Source organism: Mesoplodon bidens (genome assembly GCF_964165515.1).
Source record: "Mesoplodon bidens genome assembly, chromosome: 12".
In the NCBI taxonomy this organism is placed as follows: domain Eukaryota; kingdom Metazoa; phylum Chordata; class Mammalia; order Artiodactyla; family Ziphiidae; genus Mesoplodon; species Mesoplodon bidens.
Window position 1 is genome coordinate 9,554,609 of NC_138168.1, and position 20,060 is coordinate 9,574,668.

The window sequence follows — 20,060 nt, forward strand, 5'->3', positions numbered from 1 at the left end:
AGGTAAGTAAAGGAGACGGTACAGCTCTTTCCTACAAAAGAATTTTAATTAATAATGTAAAAGAAATAAAGAAAATAGAAAATTACCATTAGATAAACACCAAATAATAATTGTTGCCAGCAAGATCCACTAAAAGATGCAAAATCAGTGGGTGCAATTTTGAGGAAAAAGAGGGTATCTGCATAGTGTCAGAGTATCTCTCCCAAGATCTTTATTAAGTACAAAGGGAAAAAAAATAATTTTACAGTGGAGAAACCCAGCAGAAACCACCTAACCAAGGTATCATGTTTAACATCACCAGCAGTGAGACAAATCAACATGATACAACCCCTGATATAATGTGTAGAAAAAGACACAACATCACTTTCACGAAAGTCTTGCCAAAAATGCATAGCCTCAATCTAATCATAAGATAACATCATACAAACTTCCAAACAGAAAGGCATTCTATGAAGTAACTGTCCATTACTCTTCAAAATTGTCAAGGAAACTTAGGAGATGTGACAAACAAATGCAATGTAAGATCCCAAACTAGATCTTAGAACAGAAAAAAGTTACCAGTGAAAAACTGGTGAAATGAGACCAAGGTCTGTTGCTTAGTTAAGAATGTTATACCAATGCCAATTTCTTAGTTTTGTAAATGTACCATGATTGTAACATGTTAACATTAGGAGCAGCTGGGTAAAGGGTAAATGAGTCCTATTTTAATAACTTTCCAGTAGTCTAAAATGATTTCAAAATAAAAAGTTTTTCTTAAAAAAAGGTTATTCTTATCTACTTAATGAATATTGTTGAATAAACAAAAAATTTTTCAAAAAAGTCTGGGGCTGATTGGTATCTAAAAACCATATAATGGGCCAAATCACTTAACTTACTGAAATGCATCTGTGTAAAGGGAATGATAATAGTACCTATTGTGCAGTTCTTCCCTAAGGATTAGGAGTAAGTTTCTTTCTGATCTAAGGAGAAAATAGTAAAGCACAGTGGTTAAGAGAATGCATGGCCTTTAGCATTAACTAGACCTGGATTCCAATACTAGTCTGTGTCCTTGAGCAAGCTGTGTAATCCCTCTGAGCCTCAATTTCCTCCTCTGTACAAAATGTAGGTAAAGTTGAATTTAGCTTATTGAGATCTTGGGTAGGGAGCGACAATAAAAACAAATAATGAATGTAAAGCATCTGACTCAGCATCTAGGGCAGATTAAGAATTCAGTAAAGGTTTAAGGTGTGAATGTTAAAGAGGCTAGTCATTATTACTACACTTAATAAACTTAGTGAACAGAACTATGCATTGCGAAGTATAATAATTCACATTCATAACTGCAAAGTTGTTAAGAAAGGATGAAGCTAAGTTTGGAATATTCTCTTTATAAAATAGGTATGTTCAATATATGCATAAAAGATTTTCACCCAAACTAGAGGAAAAATATAGGTGCTTCAAAAAAAAAAAAAGAAACAACAAACTGCTGGCAGTCAGGAAAACCTAGCCGCTATCTATCTATTTATTTATGCTGCACTGGGTCTTAGTTGCAGCATGCAGGATCTTTAGTTGTGGCATGCAGACTTCTTAGTTGTGGCACGTGGACTTAGTTGCAGCATGTGAACTCTTTAGTTGTGGCATGAATGCGGGATCTAGTTCCCCGACCAGGGATCGAACCCGGGCCCCTGCACTGGGAGCACGGAGTCTTACCCACTGGAGCTGCTTAAAATCATTAGATTTTGGATAATAAGAGCCCCTAGTGCTATTTAAATAAGCAAAGGCCTACGGGATTAAGAGATACAAACTACTATTCATAAAATATACAAGCAACAAGGATATATTCCATAGCACAGGGAATTACAGCCATTATCTTGTAATAACTTAATAAAGAGTAACCTGTAAAAATACTGAATCACAATGCTGTACATCTGAAACTAATATAATATTGTAAATCAACTATAATTTTTTTAAAAGTCAAAAAATAAATAAATAAACAAGCAAAGGTCTGGGACAAACAAGATGGACACACAGATTAAGAATCTGTATTCTAGATAATGAACATCAATTTGATGGTGAAACATTTTTCATAAATGCTATCTCTTATTTGATTTTTGCTTAATATATCACTGTATTAAAAATTATTTCAATGCAAATATAAACTTCTACTTACAATAATTTTCCAACATCTACTATTAGCACAGTTTTATCAGGTATGGACTCTTTTTAATTCAGTGCCTAATGTATTCTAAATTTTAGGATCAAAACCATTTTAATCAAGAAAATCACATAATGTAAGATTATAACAAAGAGCAACAAAACACAATTTTGAAGCTATAACCCATCTACAGTTAATATTTGGATCCTGAGTTTAACAACAATGCTAATATAATCAAAAAGATTTCCAACTATAATCACCTGAATGTGCACTCCTTGAATCATTCCCCAATGATTTCAGGTCACAATTAAAATAAATAAATTCTCAAATCAATTATAAAAAAATGGGTCTATATATTTCTATTATACCTGGTAATATTCTAAAACTGGTACCATATTCCTATTCTACCTTCCTTACAACTACTCAAAACCCTTCACAGGTGTAACAAAAAAAACTGCACACTTACCAACACTTTGGGGCCGACTTAACCTTACAGGATTACTTTCAAATTTTTGGACATGAGGTGGGTATTCTTTCCTAGAAAAGGAAATTTATATAGTTTCAGTCTAAAAGAAAAAAATATTTTTTAAATGAAAAAGTAGAGGGAATACTTAAAATATGTTTATCAAAAGCAAATCATAGCTTGTTTGTCATATAAAAAGTGGTACTATAAAATAGTAACACTATATTACCCAAATATAGTAAACCTTAATGCACTATAAGATCCCTAAGGGCAGTGACTATATTTTATTTGAACTGTCAATCTATGAAAGCTGACAGCAGGCAGTCTTTCAAACAAATATTTAATAAATAAATACAAGTATTTGTCCTTTCAAAGTAGTCACTTTGGAAAGTTATATATTTATTCCCCCAATACACAAAACTTTAGAATTTTTCTTTTGGAACTGTCTTCATAATCTGTTAAAAAAACTTTAAAAAAACTCCTCATATTTCATTGTCACATGCATTTTTGGAATAAAAAAAGTTAGCTTATAATAAATACTCAACTTGCCCAATTTTGCTGTAAATGCTTCTAGTTGTTTAAAGATCAATGAATAAAGAATAAAGAGTGAATAAATAAGATCTTGTCCTTGAGGATAATTCCAAAAGCAGTACAAAAAATGTTATGTACAAAACTAGAAATCATGAAATAAGTATTTTAGTCTTATAATATGACTACATTATGGGGGTATAATTATACTTTAAAAAATGTATTATATTGTCAGACTTCACACCTAACCAATTTTCAGAATTCTGAACAGGAATCCTTAGTAAATAAGGATCCTAAAACACTATAGAAGTCCAAATATACAATAGTTTGGGAGAAAAGCAAAAAACCTATAGCTAATTTTGGGGTAAAAGCATTAAAGAAGGAGGTCTGCAAAAAATGCAATAAACCAGGGAGCTACAATAGCTACCTTCCTATCCTAAACAAAAGCTTCTAAAAATATTTCCATTTTATTTAACGGGGGAATTAAAGGAGGTTATTCTGTTACTTGTAATGTTATTTGCATTCACCCGAGTGATCCATACTTATCACAGGGCAATATAATTAATTTAATTAATTAAACAAAAATCCTAAAGGAATTTTCCTGTAAGGATTTCATATTCTTATATTGTAAAAGTCAGAGCACCTAAATTGAAAACAAAATATGAAAATGACACAAGAAGAAAATAATAAGAGTAGTGATAGTAGTGTATTTGTGACGGCAGTTAGCAAATAGTGAGCATCATGTGCCAGGTACTGTTCTAAGTGCTTTGTATCTATTAATTACTTTAATCTTCACAATAACCTTATAAAGTATATACTATTGTTAGCACTTTACAGATGAGGAAACTGAGGCACAACGAGGTTAATGAACTTGCCCATGGTCACACAACTATTAAGTACCAACACCAGAATCTGAATCTTGGCAAACTGCACCAATATTGATGAGTAACGGTGTTTTCACCATTTCAAATATTATTACTGAGCAGCATTTGGTACAATTGGGTAATTTTCACACTGTCAAAATGTTAAGATTCGTGAGGATACGAGTTGTGAAGATGAGAATTTGCCTTAGAGATAGTGGTACTAGTGTTATTAAAAATAAGGTAGGTTTTCAGCTCCTAACTACATTAAGCTTTAAAAAAATGCATGTTTTTATATACTACACGTGCTCACACTAAAAACGATATAACATAGTCTTATCTTTAAAACAATTTTTTAATCTCTAATTTTTATAACTCTATACTGGAAAAGTAAAGATACCAACTATAAAATGCAACCGAGTCAATAAATCTGAAGCAAAATATGATGATACAGTTATATTAAACTACAAAACCTCTATGCATTATATATTTTTTAAATAGTGGACAACAGGAACAGTAGGTATTCTTAAATACTTAGGATTATCAACAAGCAAAATAATTTGACAGAGTGGCCACAAAATCTGAAATACATATATTGGATTTTGGTCTGCTTCATTACTTATTCTGGGGTATGCTATAAACACAGGTTTATTCAGTAATAACTGGCAAAAATCATTGGAGGCAACATATCATAGATGTGCAGGGATTTCTGAAAATGCTGCACTAATTCACACTGCTCTTTGCTGTTTGACACAGTGCACTGAACCATGCACTGCTGATGAGGAACGAACAACGCACTGAATATATCACATGTAACATCCATGACCTATCATGTATTGTAATGTAATGTTAAAAATTATGTATATTTGCCAACATTTCCAAACCTTATGGCCATTCTGTATCTAATATTTATTACATCTTTCCCTATACAGACAGAGCAGATTATTTTTAAAAATGTATTATAATGAGTAAATTACAGAAATAAAAGCATACCTTAAGTATAATATAAGAATACAAGAATTTCAGAATAAAAGTAGTATTTGTTTAATACGGGAATTAAAAGAACTTTCTAGCTATAATCTTGTGTTCTTTAAAACTTAGTTTTTAAAAGAAACTTTGTTAGGTAATCAAAAATGAAATTTCATGTTAATTTCTTAATTTGAGAGTTCCATCACTCTACAGACACTAAAATTTCAAACTCCAAACTAGTACGATGCTTAAGGCTAGAATTTAATTTCCCGGTGGATTTTCTTTCCTACCTCAAACCAAGCAGAAACAGAGAAGTGTCCCTATCTTCTGTCTTCTACCAAGCGGGAGCATTTTTTTTTGCTTCTGAGGGTTTGTGTTCTGTATAGAAGTTTTAGAGAAAACCTCACTTCATGGACCCAGCGTTTTTACAAGCTGCATAAAATGAACTGGAGAGCTTTTTTTTCCCTTCTGTGCAGAACTCTTTAAATAACATCAGAATCCTTATTAAAGGTTAGACAGGCTTCAGACCTGTCTTTTCTTTTTTTAATCAACTTTATTTTACAATAATTTTAGATTTGCTGAAGACTTGAAAAGACAATTCAGAATTCTCTTATATCCCTTACCCAGTTTTTCTTAACGTTAACACCTTCATTACCCTCATACATATGTCAAAAAAAGAAATCAACAATTGTACACTGCTATTAACTAAATGCCAGGCCTTATTTGAACTTCACCAGCTATTCCACTAATATCCTTTGTTTGTTCCAGAATCCAATCTAGGATCCACCGCATTTAGTCATCATGTCTCCTTAGTCTCTTTTTTGTTTCCCAGACTGTTTTGTTTCCCACTGTTTTTCATGACCTTGACACTTTGGAAGAGACTGGTTAGTTATTTTGTAGAATGCCCCACAATGTGGGTTTGTCTGATGTTTTTCTCATGATTAGACTGAAGTTGTAGGTTTGGTGGACAGTGCCCATCTCATCACATCATATCAGGGGTTACATGGTATCAATGATTTACATCACTAGTGAGGTTACCCTTGATCATCTGGCTAAAGTAGTGTTTGCCAGGTTTCTCCACTCCAAAGTTATTTTCCCTTTCGACATTCTATTTGGAAGCAAGTCCAATCAGTCCAGCCCACAAAAGGGGCAGAGGTAGTTAAACTCTACTTCCTGAAGAGGAAACTATCTACACATATTTGGAATTCTTCTGTATAAACACCTGTCAGTTTTCCCCAATTCATTTTATGCAGCTTATAAAAACTCCAGGATAGTTCAATAAATAAATCACTTATTCAATCATTTATACCAGTATGACTCATGGATATTTATTTTATACTTTAGATTATAATCCAATAGTTTCAGTTTTGGCCCCTGGGAGCTCTTTCAGTTGGCTCCTGTGTTCCTTTCATGTGATCTCATTCTTTTTTTTTAAATTCTGGTAAAACATACATAAAATTTACAGAAATATGGAATGCTTTGCCAATCTGCATGTCGTCCTTATACAAGGGCCATGAAAATCTCTGTATTGTTCCAATTTTAGTATATGTGCTGCTGAAGCAAGTACCCCTTTGTTTTTTGAATACCTGTTTGGATTCTGATACTACAAGATACTCTATGATCATTTTGTGTTTTCCCTAACCCATCCCTAGAATCAGCCGTTTCTCCATGTTCCTTTTATTAGAGTGGTATTAGAAACCAGGATCTGAGTGCTGCTTTTTTTTTTTTTAAGTTGGTTTTGAAACTCATTTTATAAATCGTTCCATTGCTCGAACTGATCTCAAAAGATGTAAATTCCTATAAAATAAATTAAATGTGTTCGCTTTTCATGAAAATGCATTATTCCAAATTCATGTTTAAACTGTAATCTAATTTTTGAAGAGATGTATTAAAATCTCCCGAAGTTGTACTCTAACCAAGAACGTCTTGCATTTTAGATATTTTAGGGGAGCTTTTACACAGCTCGTTGTTACACTCTCATCAAGTGTCTCCATTATAAAATGTGCTCCGTTATACTATTTAGTGCTTCTAATCCTTAATTCTATTTCATTTGTTGCTAAAATTCTACTCATGCTTTCCTTTTGTTTGCATTTCTTTTGACTCTAGAGACCCCTTTACTTACAAATTGTTATTTTATAAATATCTGATTCTGGTAAACAACATGATATAGCTGGGTTTAATTCAACCAGTTTGTCTCTTATTAAATATATTCGACCTGATCACAATCATTATTGCATCTGATAAACTTCATGTTTTCCTTTCATCTTACTGTATTAGTTGTTTCTTATATTTCTGTTTGTTTATTTTCACTCTTTCCCTCTATTTTTACTGATTTGCACAATTACCTTTCATTTGTTTTTCCTCCCCTGGTTAATTTAACAAATAGTTACCTTCCCTCTCTCAACGCTTATTCCAACTGCATATTTTGTTCATTAACGTGTTCTCAAGATTCCAACTATTTCCTCAAACAAGATATTCTGCTGCGTCATCCCTAAGGGGATGAGATCTTTAAAACCCTTTTACTTCCCCCTCCTATCCCATTCAGTCCCCCTTTTACTCTGCCCTTCTACCTCTCCAGTTCCTAGACTTTGCTGAGATAGTTTTGAATAGTCACAGATTATTACTGATTTTCTTTTGTAGCATATCTCTCTTTGGTAAGTAAATCAAGCTTAGCCTTAACTGAATGCCACTGACGTAGGTTTTTAGTTTTATTTTTTTTTGACTTAAGTTTTTAATTGTGCCAAATTATAAATCATATACAAAAGATTATTATTTTTTTTAAATCTCGAAGATTTATCAGGTAATAACACTTCCCTACCTAAAATGACCTGAAAGCTTCTAGTGAGTGCACCACATAAAACCCAAACTCTTCAGATCATCTTACAGAAAGCCTTTTATGATCTAGGGGCCCTAGCTGACCTTAACCAAACCCACCCCGCAGTCCTTCTTTCTGTCCTTTGAACATGCCAAACTCACTCCAGCATTAATATCTTAGCACCACCTCTTCCCTATGTGGAAAAGCCATCTCTATGATCACTGAATGGCTGACCGTTCATTCTCAGTCCTTGCTTAAATGTTAGCTTCATAGTTGAGTGTCTCTCTGAACATCTAAAGAAACCATACTGTCACTCTATACCACATCATCCAATTGTACTTTTTTACACAGAACTTATTTTTTTGTGTTTTACTTGTTCATTATCAGTTTTTGCCCATCAAAATGTAAACTACACGAGAGCAGATATCTTGTTTGTTTTGTTCATCACTGTATCCTTATACCTAGAACACAGCAGGCACTTGATAAATATTTGGAAGTAATAAATGTGTATAACTAAGAGGCAGTACGTAATTAGAAGTGTATTTATCACGTCAAATAATTGTACAATCATGCTGAACAAGAGTGGTAATGTAAAAACTGAACCACTGGCCACCATGCAGAGCCACCATAAAGTAATTCAAAATATTAGCCTATGTGCAAATACCATAATTCAGGCACTGTAAACTAAACATTTATTGATTAGACAGGTTAGCTGGAAAGTGAATATACTTGGAATCTCTAGTCTGTTTACTGCTCCACTTTCTAGGCTTTTTTCCAATGTTTCCATATCCAATCACTGTTTTCTTCACAGTATGCTTTATTATGTGGTAAGACATGTCATTCTTCTCTTCCCCCACTTATTCTTCTTTTTATAAAATAAGTTTCGTCTCTTACTTTTCTCAAATATTTACTCTCCTAAATAAACTTTAGAATCAATTGGCCAAATTTCCTAAAATAACAAAGTCAGCAAGATGTCTGACTAAAATTGCATTAAGTTTATTTTAAGGAGCACTGATTTCAAATAACCAACCAGGAACCTAATATATGCCTCAGATCAGGTTCTTTAGATATATTTATAAAGGATCTACACATCATTAGTTTTATTACTGATTATTTAATTTTAGTTGCTACTGTGAATGAAATTTTGGTCTTTCCAATATATACTGCAATTGATCAGAGTGAATAAAAAATTATTAATATTATTAGTCTTGTAGTCTATCATCTTGCTATGGTTTTCTTATATCTAAGGTTTCAGATGACTCATAATTCTAAGGAAGGCAGTACCATCTGAATATAATTTTATTTTCAGATACCTTGAGACACCAATTTATAATGCTAATATAAATTGGTACCACCTGTCTGCAAAACAATTTCGCAATACCTATCAAGAGCATTAAAAACATCTGTAACCTAGCCCAAAGAATCCTTTCCCAGAGATTTATCTTAAGAGATGCACTTAGAGATTTACATGCAAAGTTGTTCATCTATGTGTCATATACCAGGGGTCCCCAACCCCCAGGCCTCGGCTGGTCCGTGGCCTGTTAGGAACCGGGCCGCACAGCAGGAGGTGAGTGGCCGGTGAGGGAGCGAAGCTTCGTCTGCCCCTCCCCATCGCTCGAATTACTGCCTGAACCATCCCCTGCCCACCCCCTTCCATGGAAAAATTGTCTTCCATGAAACCGGTCCCTGGTACCAAAAAGGATGGGGACCTCTGTCATATACAACAGTGAAAAACAACAAGAAATGGACTAATGGGTAAATAAATTATGTATATCTGCAGGACAAGGTATTACATAATCATTACAAATCACTTTTAGAAGCCAACTTAACAGGGGAAAAGGCTAGGACATACTGTTAGGTGAAAACTCAGAATATGCAGCTGTACTTTTATTATGACTGCGTGTATCAGGTATATTTAAAAGTACACAGGAAAAAGAATATTGGAAAGAAATGCATAAAGATACTAATGATGTAATTTTCGATTATAAGAGCTTTTTAAAAATTATAAAATCTTTCATTGTAATACTTGTCTTTTCAAATACCTGCTTTAAGTAAACATTTCTAGTGTTTCATATGTCTTTTATTGTATTCTTTTCCCTTTGTATCTTTTTGTTGTTTCAAAATTCTCTACGATACTCACATATTTACAATAAAAATATTTAAAAAAATTTTTAATTTGAAAATTACTATGTGCTTCAGTTTCATAACAGGTCAACTGTCTTTATCTAAGGAGGAAAAAAAAAGTTCCAATACCAGATTAAATATTCTAGGTTGCTGGTGCTACCACATACACTATATTCACAACCCAACTGTCCAAGAGTCAGAAAAGAATTCAAGTCATTCAAGTTGTCAAAGTCACCCACAACAAAGAAAAATGGCAGCACAGTTTTTAAGTTTGCAAGCTCTGGACCTTAGTGTCGTTGTTTAATTTTTACTCCAGCTTTTTGGTTTTAAACCTAAAATATACCTCACTGTGACCAGTATACAGTACAAAGGGAAAAAACCTGGAAAAGATTAACCTTCCACAACTACCTAACTTTTGTTTATTAGATAAACCATCCTCTTTTAAAGAAATCATTTAGATCAGAGATTTACAGTCCTTCATGTGTTAAGGGATAAAGATAAAAGATTTTCTATTACTTTTCAAAGGTCAGAAAAAAAAGATGTGGCTTTGTTCATGAGGGAGGAAAAATGGCTTACGTAAAAAAAATTTACAAAGTAAAATCTACTGACACAAAAGTTCTTCTTAGTTTATCTCTGACAAAGATAAAATAATTATAGGTGAGATTCCAAAGGATTGATGGGCTAAATTGAACCTAACAGTAACTAAGCTGCTGAATAAAGCACTCCAGTGTATTCATCATAACATATTTTACAAATAGCTGCTGCTTCACGCCTAGCCCCTGGCGGTAATGTTGGTACAAAAAGACAAAGAATTTCAGCACCTATTATTACAGAAATTTCAAACTTTACAGTGTATATGTCAGTTTCAAATAATTATCTCATAACAGAACAAATCTCTGTTCTTCACAAATCTCCTTTAAAATTGGACAAATATCATTATCCCCATTTTAGAGTAAGTTATGTGCCTACTGGTAATGCTGGTTACTTAATTCTACATCTCTGACTTCTATTCCAGTATTATTCCAACAGGAATATAAGCTCCAAGAGAGTAGGGATTTTTGTCTGCCCCTAGAAGAGTGCCTGGCACATAGAGTCATTGAAATATTTGCTGAATGTATCAATGAATAAATTTCCACAACAGAAATATGTATAAGAAGCCAAAACAGTAGAAAAAAATCAGTATAAACCCACCAAGGCTATTGTAAGAGAATAATCTAAGATCTTTATACTATTCTGATAATATAACAGTACCTATATTTTATGTACTATAACATAAAGGAAAGAATTTGTTTATTTCTATAAAACAACAGTCTGGTTCACGTGTGACTGTATAGTTACTTAAAAATATCTTATTAATGATCTTCTCCCCAAAATATAGTCACTTATGAATTAAAAATTCAAAAGATATAAAATGACTCATCTATGTCTGACAAGAAATAATAATTTACTCAAAGAGAAAAACAGACACAATAGAAAAATAATTTTTCTTTCCCAGGAGGAAGGTAGTAAAATATTTGCACAACCCATTCATTTCAACCAGGTAAGAACTGTGAAGTATTTCAGAATTATAAAATATGCCTAAATCTTTTGCTGACAGGATCATCTTTAGTTCAGAAACCTGGTGTTCATGAAGTAAGATGGAATATATAGCATTCTATAAAATACTGCAAGTTGTCCTCTTTGCCTCCTCTATACCTTTAAACAAAATTATAGTCAAAGTTACATAATTAAATAAAATTATAGAATGTCCCTTCTTTTGAACATCGCCAATGATATGAAAGTACTGGTTTAAAACAAGGGCTGTTTACCTGTTTTGGGAGGGGAGAATTCATAAAAGGTTCTTGAGACTCATGGAAGCAAGAAAAAAAGATATGCACATGCACAAAAATTTCCACATACATACATTGAGGAGAGGAGCTACTCTTATGGGCATTTGATTTAGAACAACTACAATCATTTCACTATTCTAAGAAATGTGTGTTCTTAAAAACTTGTTTCCATGTTATTTACATTATTCAACATTTCTGCTAAAGGATGATGAATTTGCCAGTGTTATTACAAAGGGAACAAAGAGTGATCATAAAATTCTGTCACAAATTTTTGATGTTTAGAGCTTTAACTCCAAGCTTAAGGTATTCTACTTCTATTTTTCCCCTCACTCTACTAAAGTATAAAACAAAAATATTACCACTAAAATAAAAGAAATATTTAAATTAAGCAACTGAAAACAATTTTACTACTAAGATCCTGAAATATTCTATTTTTAAAATGAAAGTAGTTACATATCAGTATAATATATAATAACCATTCATGGAAAAAATGTATATATATTGAGAATTATGGTGAAATATTACCCACATAAGTCAAATATCATGTTGTGCTATTAGTTTCCTTTTTATTAAAATAATTAATAAACTTAATGATGAACTCTAATTCAATGGACATTTTTCAAAGCATATAAATAATCTGGCATTTTACTGCTGTATCCATGCTCTAATTTCATCAATATTGAGCTTACCTTTCCTTTCGGTCCAGACTGCTTAAAACATGAAAAAGAAAAAAAATGTAAGAGGCAAGACCTCATTTTTGATATATCATTGTAGTTTTAGTAACTGCAGTCAATAAGGCAAAACTCTGTGATTAATTTGTTTTAAACACATTATATATATGTTATATACTAGTGTTTTGAATTTTGTCAGATATGTAAGTTGGCTTTCAATTTTTGTCAGTACAGAAAATAATTTATATCTAAACATATTTACAGAATAAAAAAGTATGTACAAAGATTGAAAAATTCTTGAAAAAGCTTTATTTAACCATCCAACATTTGAGGATATACATTATTTTAGAGTGGTTAAAGAAATTGTCTTCAAGGAACAATACAACTTCCTAAAAGTTATAAAATTTTTAGAGGTCCCAATCCCATTGTCAGGCGTGATTAAAGTCATCCCTCGGTTATCTGCACAGGAATGGTTCTAGGACCCAAGGCAGATAACAAAATAGTGGGTGCTCAAGTCCCTTACATAAAAGGGTATAGTATTTGCATATAACCTAAGCACATCCTCCCATATACTGCAAATCATCTCTAGATTACTTATAATACCTAATACAATGTAAATGGAATGTAAACAGTTGTGAGTACCAGCAAATTCAAGTTTTGCTTTTTGGAAATTTCTGGAATTTTTTCCTTGGATTTTTTTTTTATCTGTGCTTGGTTGAATCCACAGATGTGGAACCCCCAGATACAGAAGTCCAACTGTATTTGCTTCTGAGTAAGAAAAACAAAAATTTTTTAAGGCTGAAACTTTTGCACAAAAGCTTTAGATTAAATACAAATACAGTACACGGTTTGGGACACAAGAAAAGTCCTGGGACTTAAAATCATGGCCTCTAACCAAAAGTCCAATGTATAAAAGGTCCACCCTTCTCCACAATTCATGGAAAATCTAAAAAGCTATCAATATCAAGTACTCAAGGGTAAAATTATAAAACCCTCAATTTAGAATAAGATTCACATCCTAGAATTATTCCTATTACAAAAGAAACTAAATATTCAGAACTGTAAGCAAAACATAGTTCACAAAAATCCCTGAGTCCCCATATTAACTCATATTCCTATCATGTGAAGTACACAGTAAAATATCAATTTAATCCTAGCAAATTAAGAAAAAATAATATGGTAAGTTGGTTTTACATAAACAACATTGAAAAGAAACACATTTTAAGAAAAGTTTTAATAGTAAGGAAAAGAATTATTATAAACTTACACGAATACCACATTTGAAATTTTACTTCTGCTATTTAAAAAATGGGATAATCTGTATAAAATAAATTTATGTTGGACAAATGACAGAAAAATGAAGGAAAATTATCATGCCCCTATTAAAGTGAAACAAAATACAAACATAAAAGTTTAAATATAGTCTGTCTATTCTTATATACTTATTTCTTATGGTGTAATATTTCCAGGAAAAGTAAAATAAAAACAAAAAGTTAGACGTTAATACCTAATCTAGCCATTCCCAACCCTACACTGTTGTGCTCAAGAAGTGAGAAGAGTTTAGTACTCTCTTGTTTTTATTCTTTAAACTCACCTGTTGAGAGTAAAAGAGGTAGAAGACAGAGTAGAAGTAGAAGAAACAGGTTTGGTTCTTTCCAATAAACCAAGGGAGTTAGGGAGAAAACAAAACCAAAAAATATATACACCATCCTCATTTCTCTTATCCTTGAGAAAAATGCACTTACTATATCTAATTTATACATTATGGTAATTCTCCAATACTCCTCAATATGTGTTTATTACCAAAGCCCTGCCCTAGAAGAGTTTATATATATTAAAAAAAAAAAAAAAGAAGAAGAAGAAGAAAGAAAAAAGCTTTTAAAAAATGAGACGGGGGCTTCCCTGGTGGCGCAGTGGTTGGGGGTCCGCCTGCCGATGCAGGGGACACGGGTTCGTGCCCCGGTCCGGGAGGATCCCACATGCCGCGGAGCGGCTGGACCCGTGAGCCATGGCCGCTGGGCCTGCGCGTCCGGAGCCTGTGCTCCGCAACGGGAGAGGCCACGACAGTGAGAGGCCCGCGTACCGCAAAAAAAAAAAAAAAAAAAAAAAAAAAAAAAAAAAATGAGACGGGAAGCCATTATCAGTAACGCAGGACTTTGTAAAAATGTCGACTTACATTCTTTTTGGACTATTTCTGCTCTTAAAATTTTTAAAAAGGAAAGAAAAAAGATAGACTGATTGATTCTGGTACCCATGACCTGATTTTGGATTTCAAACATTCTTTCAAAGTGGTGCTTTTCATTAATAATTAAAACTTGCTTATTCCAGGAGCCCATTTTCCCATTTATGGATTATATATGCTTTTGTAGACATTCATTTCCCCCTATGGTCCTTTTAAGTCTTTCTACCTATCCTCAATAAAAAACAACAACAAAAAAGTGAAAATGTAAGTAAAACATAAACCAGTAAATGTGCTCTTTTTCCAAGTGTGGTTAAAGTTAGGAGTGGAGATGGTATAGTTATAAAGATTTTTAATTTTCTGCATTTCATTTCTTCCATACTAATACTATCCTCCTCCATCACTGCTAGTATATAAACAATCTATCTATTAAATATGAATTAAATTAACATTTGGAATAGCAGTAAGAAAACTGATTGCAATCATAATATTCTCCAAATAGCAGCTAATCTGACCTGATACTCATTTCTTTTAGATTAAAAACGTGTGAAACACTTGTTCCCATATCTTACAAATTATTCAAAATGCAGGTCTGATTTACTTAAAAGACAAGTTATACCACTCACCCCAGGAGTAATGGATTATGTGTGTGAATTACCAACTGGTGGCATTTCCTTTAATAATTTCAAATTAAGAGTTGAGAAAATAAGAAAAATTAGGAGAAACTGTAAAAGCCAGTGTGCTCATCCTCATCTGAGGCCTGACAATTGTGCCAACACTACACTAATTAAAACCAAAAGTTTGGTAGCAATCATCTCAGGTGAAGGCTTTTTTCATGCCTTTGAAGATGTGGTTCCTAATGCATGGAGTGTTCTATTTTAGCAAAACACTCAAAGCTTCTTTAATACTTCCTTTGTGAACTCCTCACTGCTCCATTCTCTGTAAACAGTACTACACATACTTTGTATATCTCTACACTGCACTCACCAGGTAATCATTTGTTTACCTTTCTGTCCTTTACCCTAACCACACTTGAGCTTCAAGGCAAATACTGTCATATTCATCTTTGACTACTTTGTACCTATGCCTGGTATGTAGCATAAAATCACTCAATATTTTTGAAGGAAGAAAAGTGGAAAAACTCTCAATGACTGGTATTTGAACTTCAAAATCTTTTTAATGACAGTCACACTGCAGTAGGACTAAGAAATGTTTATTTTATAAGAGACAAACATAAGTAGAATCTGTTTTCCTTAATAGATTGTTTCTTTAAATACAAATTAAATTAGGTGTGTGTGTGTGTGTGTGTGTGTGTGTGAGAAACAGTATATTACTAGTAAATACCGCTTCCTATTAACAGAATCTAATCTTTTATACAGATGAGCAATGATACACATGGCAAGGTATAAGATGTGCCAGGACCTAGAACAAAACAAAACACAAACCAATTCCCAAACTGGAATCAGTTTTTTAACATTACCAATGAAGAAAGGAGGGATGGGGAGAATAAGGCATAGTGTAAATAATTCTAAACTGGTAGATAACTTCTAAACCAATAATAATTTTGGCTGTAGAATATATCACTTGAATATAAATCAGTACTTCAACTTAGACCACATTTTCAGAATAGCAAGTAGACAGATATTTCTTAGCGATGAATTCTATCAATGTGATCAGTGTGTGAGAAACAGTGTGTCTATCCTTCTTCCCTCCCACTACTTACTCTCCTTTTATTGTTTGTTCTCATGTTTGTGCCACATGTAGGCCAGAAAGCTTGATTTGTAAGGCAAGCCAATTTTGTGGTATGTATAGTAATTTCTCCATCTTTTTAGTTGATTTTCTGAAATATCTTATGTCAAAACTATGAAAAATAATACAGTTAAGCAAAGGAAAGGTTTTCTTATTGTCCTAAAGTATGAGAATGACTTAAGGTATTTAAGTTGAAAATCTCTGTTATAGCAAATCTACATAAATAGCAAATACAGCAAGGGTAAGAGTCAGGACACATTTTCTGAATGAGCAGCAGTCTAGATCAACATTTAAAAAAATGAAGAACAACATCTAGCATATATTAAAAAAAATCTTTAAATTTTACTAGTTATAAAAATTTTATGCAACTATTCAAAATGCAAGAAATAAAGAGATAAATTATTTTTCTAATTGTTGGCGCCTAAGATTTCTTGGTCAACTGAAACTGACGAAGAACTGAAATTCAACTGAAATTTCATAACCATCCAAAAATGGTTATGAAAAACCTCAAAAGCATTTAAAAACACCAAGCATTACACTGTTATGTTCATTATTTCAAGATTCAAGTAGTACTTTCATGATCAATGAGAACATTCAAATTTATGAAAACAAAAATTTCTCAAACATTTAAAATTAATAATGTGATTTACTTTGATGCTATGAAATCTTATAAACCTTACAAAGAAAGGTAATAACAGTAGTTTTACTCATCAGAACTAAACTCCCAGCTGAAGATTTCTGTCAAATGTTGTAAAAATCAGCTTAATTTAACAGAAACATAATGCAATAGAATAGCTTTTACTTAAAATGTTTCTATTTACAGAATGTGATTTACTCAAAAGCAGATATAAAATAAAAAAATTCTAGGACATGAATTATTTCAGAAACATGAATATCTCTTTAGAGACAATGGAAACATAGTAAAGTTCCACAAAGTAAGGGAAAAAAAGGTTTAAAAAAAAAAAGGCAGCGAAAAACTCCTATTAAAGAGGATGGTGTATATATACTAAACAAAGGCAATCAGAATCCTTACCTTTGGGCTGCTGTTTTTACTATTGCTATCTGTGCATTAGCATGAGGAAAACGTCTTACAGTTCCAGAACATAATGATGCATTTTGTGTATTTTCACTGCGGAGTCAAGAAACAAAGAATAATTTAAACAGGGAAAAATTACGCACTTATGCAAAATAAACCCTTTAAAATCTAAGCATTCACACACAAAATCCTGTAACACTTAAAGAAAATTTTTTAGACGTAAACCCATTGACCATGTTACATTATCTGTTAGTTTTCCACTTTCTGAATTTGTCTCTGAAATGTTTCCAATCCAGTTCATGAAAGAAGATAAAGAGTAGAACACTAGAACCGACATCAGGAATCCTAAATGAATGTTTCCTACTGTAAGAATTCCTGTAAATTAATCCCGATATATTTCCTCTTCTTACTCTCTGTTTAAGACTATCTATGTACTATGAGTATACAAACTATGTACTATGAGTATACAAAAGTTTTCTTATATGCCAAAATAATACGAAATGTTAATTATAAAAAAAAATCAAAAGCGCTAAATTCTACTTTCGATGCTACCACTGACTTGAAAATTATTTAGCCTTTATGTACCTCACTTGTCTATAAATTGACAAAGTAGAAATAAAATAGTGACTTCAACCCTATTTCTGGGATACGTAACAGTCCAATTGTGTCAGTAATAGTGGTTCACTATGACAACCACTAGGAAAGATGAGTTATATCTAGAAGAGAAGGGGAATTAAGAAATCTTAAAAAAAAAAAAAAAAGAGTCCCTCATTGAGATAATCCTGGTAAGTATTCCCTAAAGGAGACATGACCTACCTCTAATATTATAACCAAGATTTTGCTAACTTCATGAAAGCAAGCTCATCTTATGAAATCTTAGTCTACTGAAATTTTTCTTTCAATATTTTTATTCCAAACCAAGAAATCACTGCAATCAATCCTATTCCCAAGATTCAAAGCAAAGATGCCCAGTGTGTAGGATTAGCTCTACTGACAAAGTGAAAAGAAAAGGTGTAAGTTGGAGTGGCCAGTTAGTTTTTGGTGTCAAACTCTTTATCTTTTCGGTAGGAATGTGTGGCGAAGTGCCTATACCTCGATTTCTTATTGTTGCTCAACATGTTAAGTCCAATTGGGTTGCCTTTCAAAGGTTTTAAGCTTTCACTCCTGCTTCGTTTTGCACATGTCTTCCAGGGATCACCAGGACTAGTAGCAACAATTTCAGACTGACGATTTAACTGTAAAAACCATAAATGTTAAAGTCAATAAACAACATAATAAGATAATTTATCAACAATTATTTGAAAACCCATTTATTAAAAAAGTGATAAAAATGTACCAGATATTGGGGATGGGGAGAAGGCTGGCAGCGGCACAGATCTAAGAGTAATTCAACTGCAATACTTCTTTTTTCCCCTTAAGGACAACATAAATATGTAGGAACATGGGTGTTGATCATATTATTTCCTTTTCATTTCAATATCACCCAAGAAATTAAAAGAGAAAAACAGAAGGGATAAGGTAGAGGATCTTAAGATAGCTCTTTGCTGAAAGCAAAAAATAAACATTTCCCCTGCTTAACAGGCCTTGATGCTACCTGTAGGACAATACAGCCAAATGCGGCAGTAAATTGTCATTGTACAAGGACTTGGGCTTTAGCATCAAAGTTTCTATATAAACACAGAAACCGAGATAATGTCTTCGTATTTTCATACTTGAAAATAATAATACAAACATATCAATAACAATCACTTTGCGGAGATTACAGTATGACAACAGGATGGCTCATTCCTTGGGAAGTTCTTCTCAACAAAGAAACCTAGTTTTATTACATTCTTTGCACAAGACATTTAAAAGCTGTTTTCAGATTCTTTAAGACAAAAGTCCTCAGTTCTTAGTGATAATTTACCCAAAACAACATTTTAAAAATCATTCTTACCTACTTTTAGTTTTGAAACAGCAGTCTAATATTTTACTTTTTACTCTTTTACAAGAAAATGTAGTCATAAGAAGATAATAACTTGGCTTTTAGCCCCACCAATTATCCCCACAGAAACCTAACAGTTCCCTAAAAAAAAAATATCTCCCACAAAAAATGTCTTCCGGAGAAGAGCTCACTGTGCCAGCACCATTCTTGTTTTTAGGCATGTCTGTATCACAAAACTCCAAAAAGCTGTATTTTGAAAATGCTGCTTGTCATCTTGAGACCTTTTTTTACTTCTAAATCTTTTACAGCCATGTACTTCGGACTCCTTCATTTATGGTGATGGCAGATTAGATAATGCAGCTCAATCTTCCCTCTACTCTCTGAAAACCAGAAAAGCTGGACAAAATAGAAATTTTCTTAAAAAAAGAAAATCTGTTTGAAGCACCTGAGAGCTACCAAGGCAGTGAAGAATTAAGAATTAAGATCAGGGACAAGAAACTCAGAGATCTGAGCCCAAATTCATATTTTTCTCTGAGACACCTGTTGTCTCCGGAAGATGCAACTTCTGGAGTTGCAGAAGATGAGAGGCTGAGAAGCTAAGCTGAACTCCCAGAAGACTCAGAGAACTGGGGAGACAAAAACAGAGTTCAACATCCACCAAGTATGGACTGCCTCATAAACACCTCAAAATCTGAATGAGGATATAACCTATGAATAAGGGTGAATTACAACTATAAATCCAGCTTCCATTCATCTCAACCTCCAACTCAATTAAGTCA

The 20,060-nt window shown here is 32.8% G+C and overlaps 1 protein-coding gene across 4 annotated transcripts in view; it reads right to left on the reverse strand.

Moving 5' to 3' along the window:
- SENP6 (SUMO specific peptidase 6) overlaps window positions 1–20,060 on the reverse strand; it is a 111,133-nt gene that overhangs the window by 56,350 nt on the left and 34,723 nt on the right. For 2 of the 4 annotated variants that reach the window (XM_081250981.1, XM_081250978.1), the window contains exons 4-7: window positions 18,450–18,592; window positions 17,355–17,450; window positions 12,412–12,432; window positions 2,601–2,671 (exon numbers count right to left, since the gene is read on the reverse strand). In XM_081250981.1, the coding sequence (XP_081107107.1) occupies window positions 2,601–2,671; window positions 12,412–12,432; window positions 17,355–17,450; window positions 18,450–18,592 (331 nt within the window). The remainder of the gene's footprint in view (window positions 1–2,600; window positions 2,672–12,411; window positions 12,433–17,354; window positions 17,451–18,449; window positions 18,593–20,060) is intronic. The other 2 variants (XM_081250979.1, XM_081250980.1) reach the window with 2 other exon arrangements.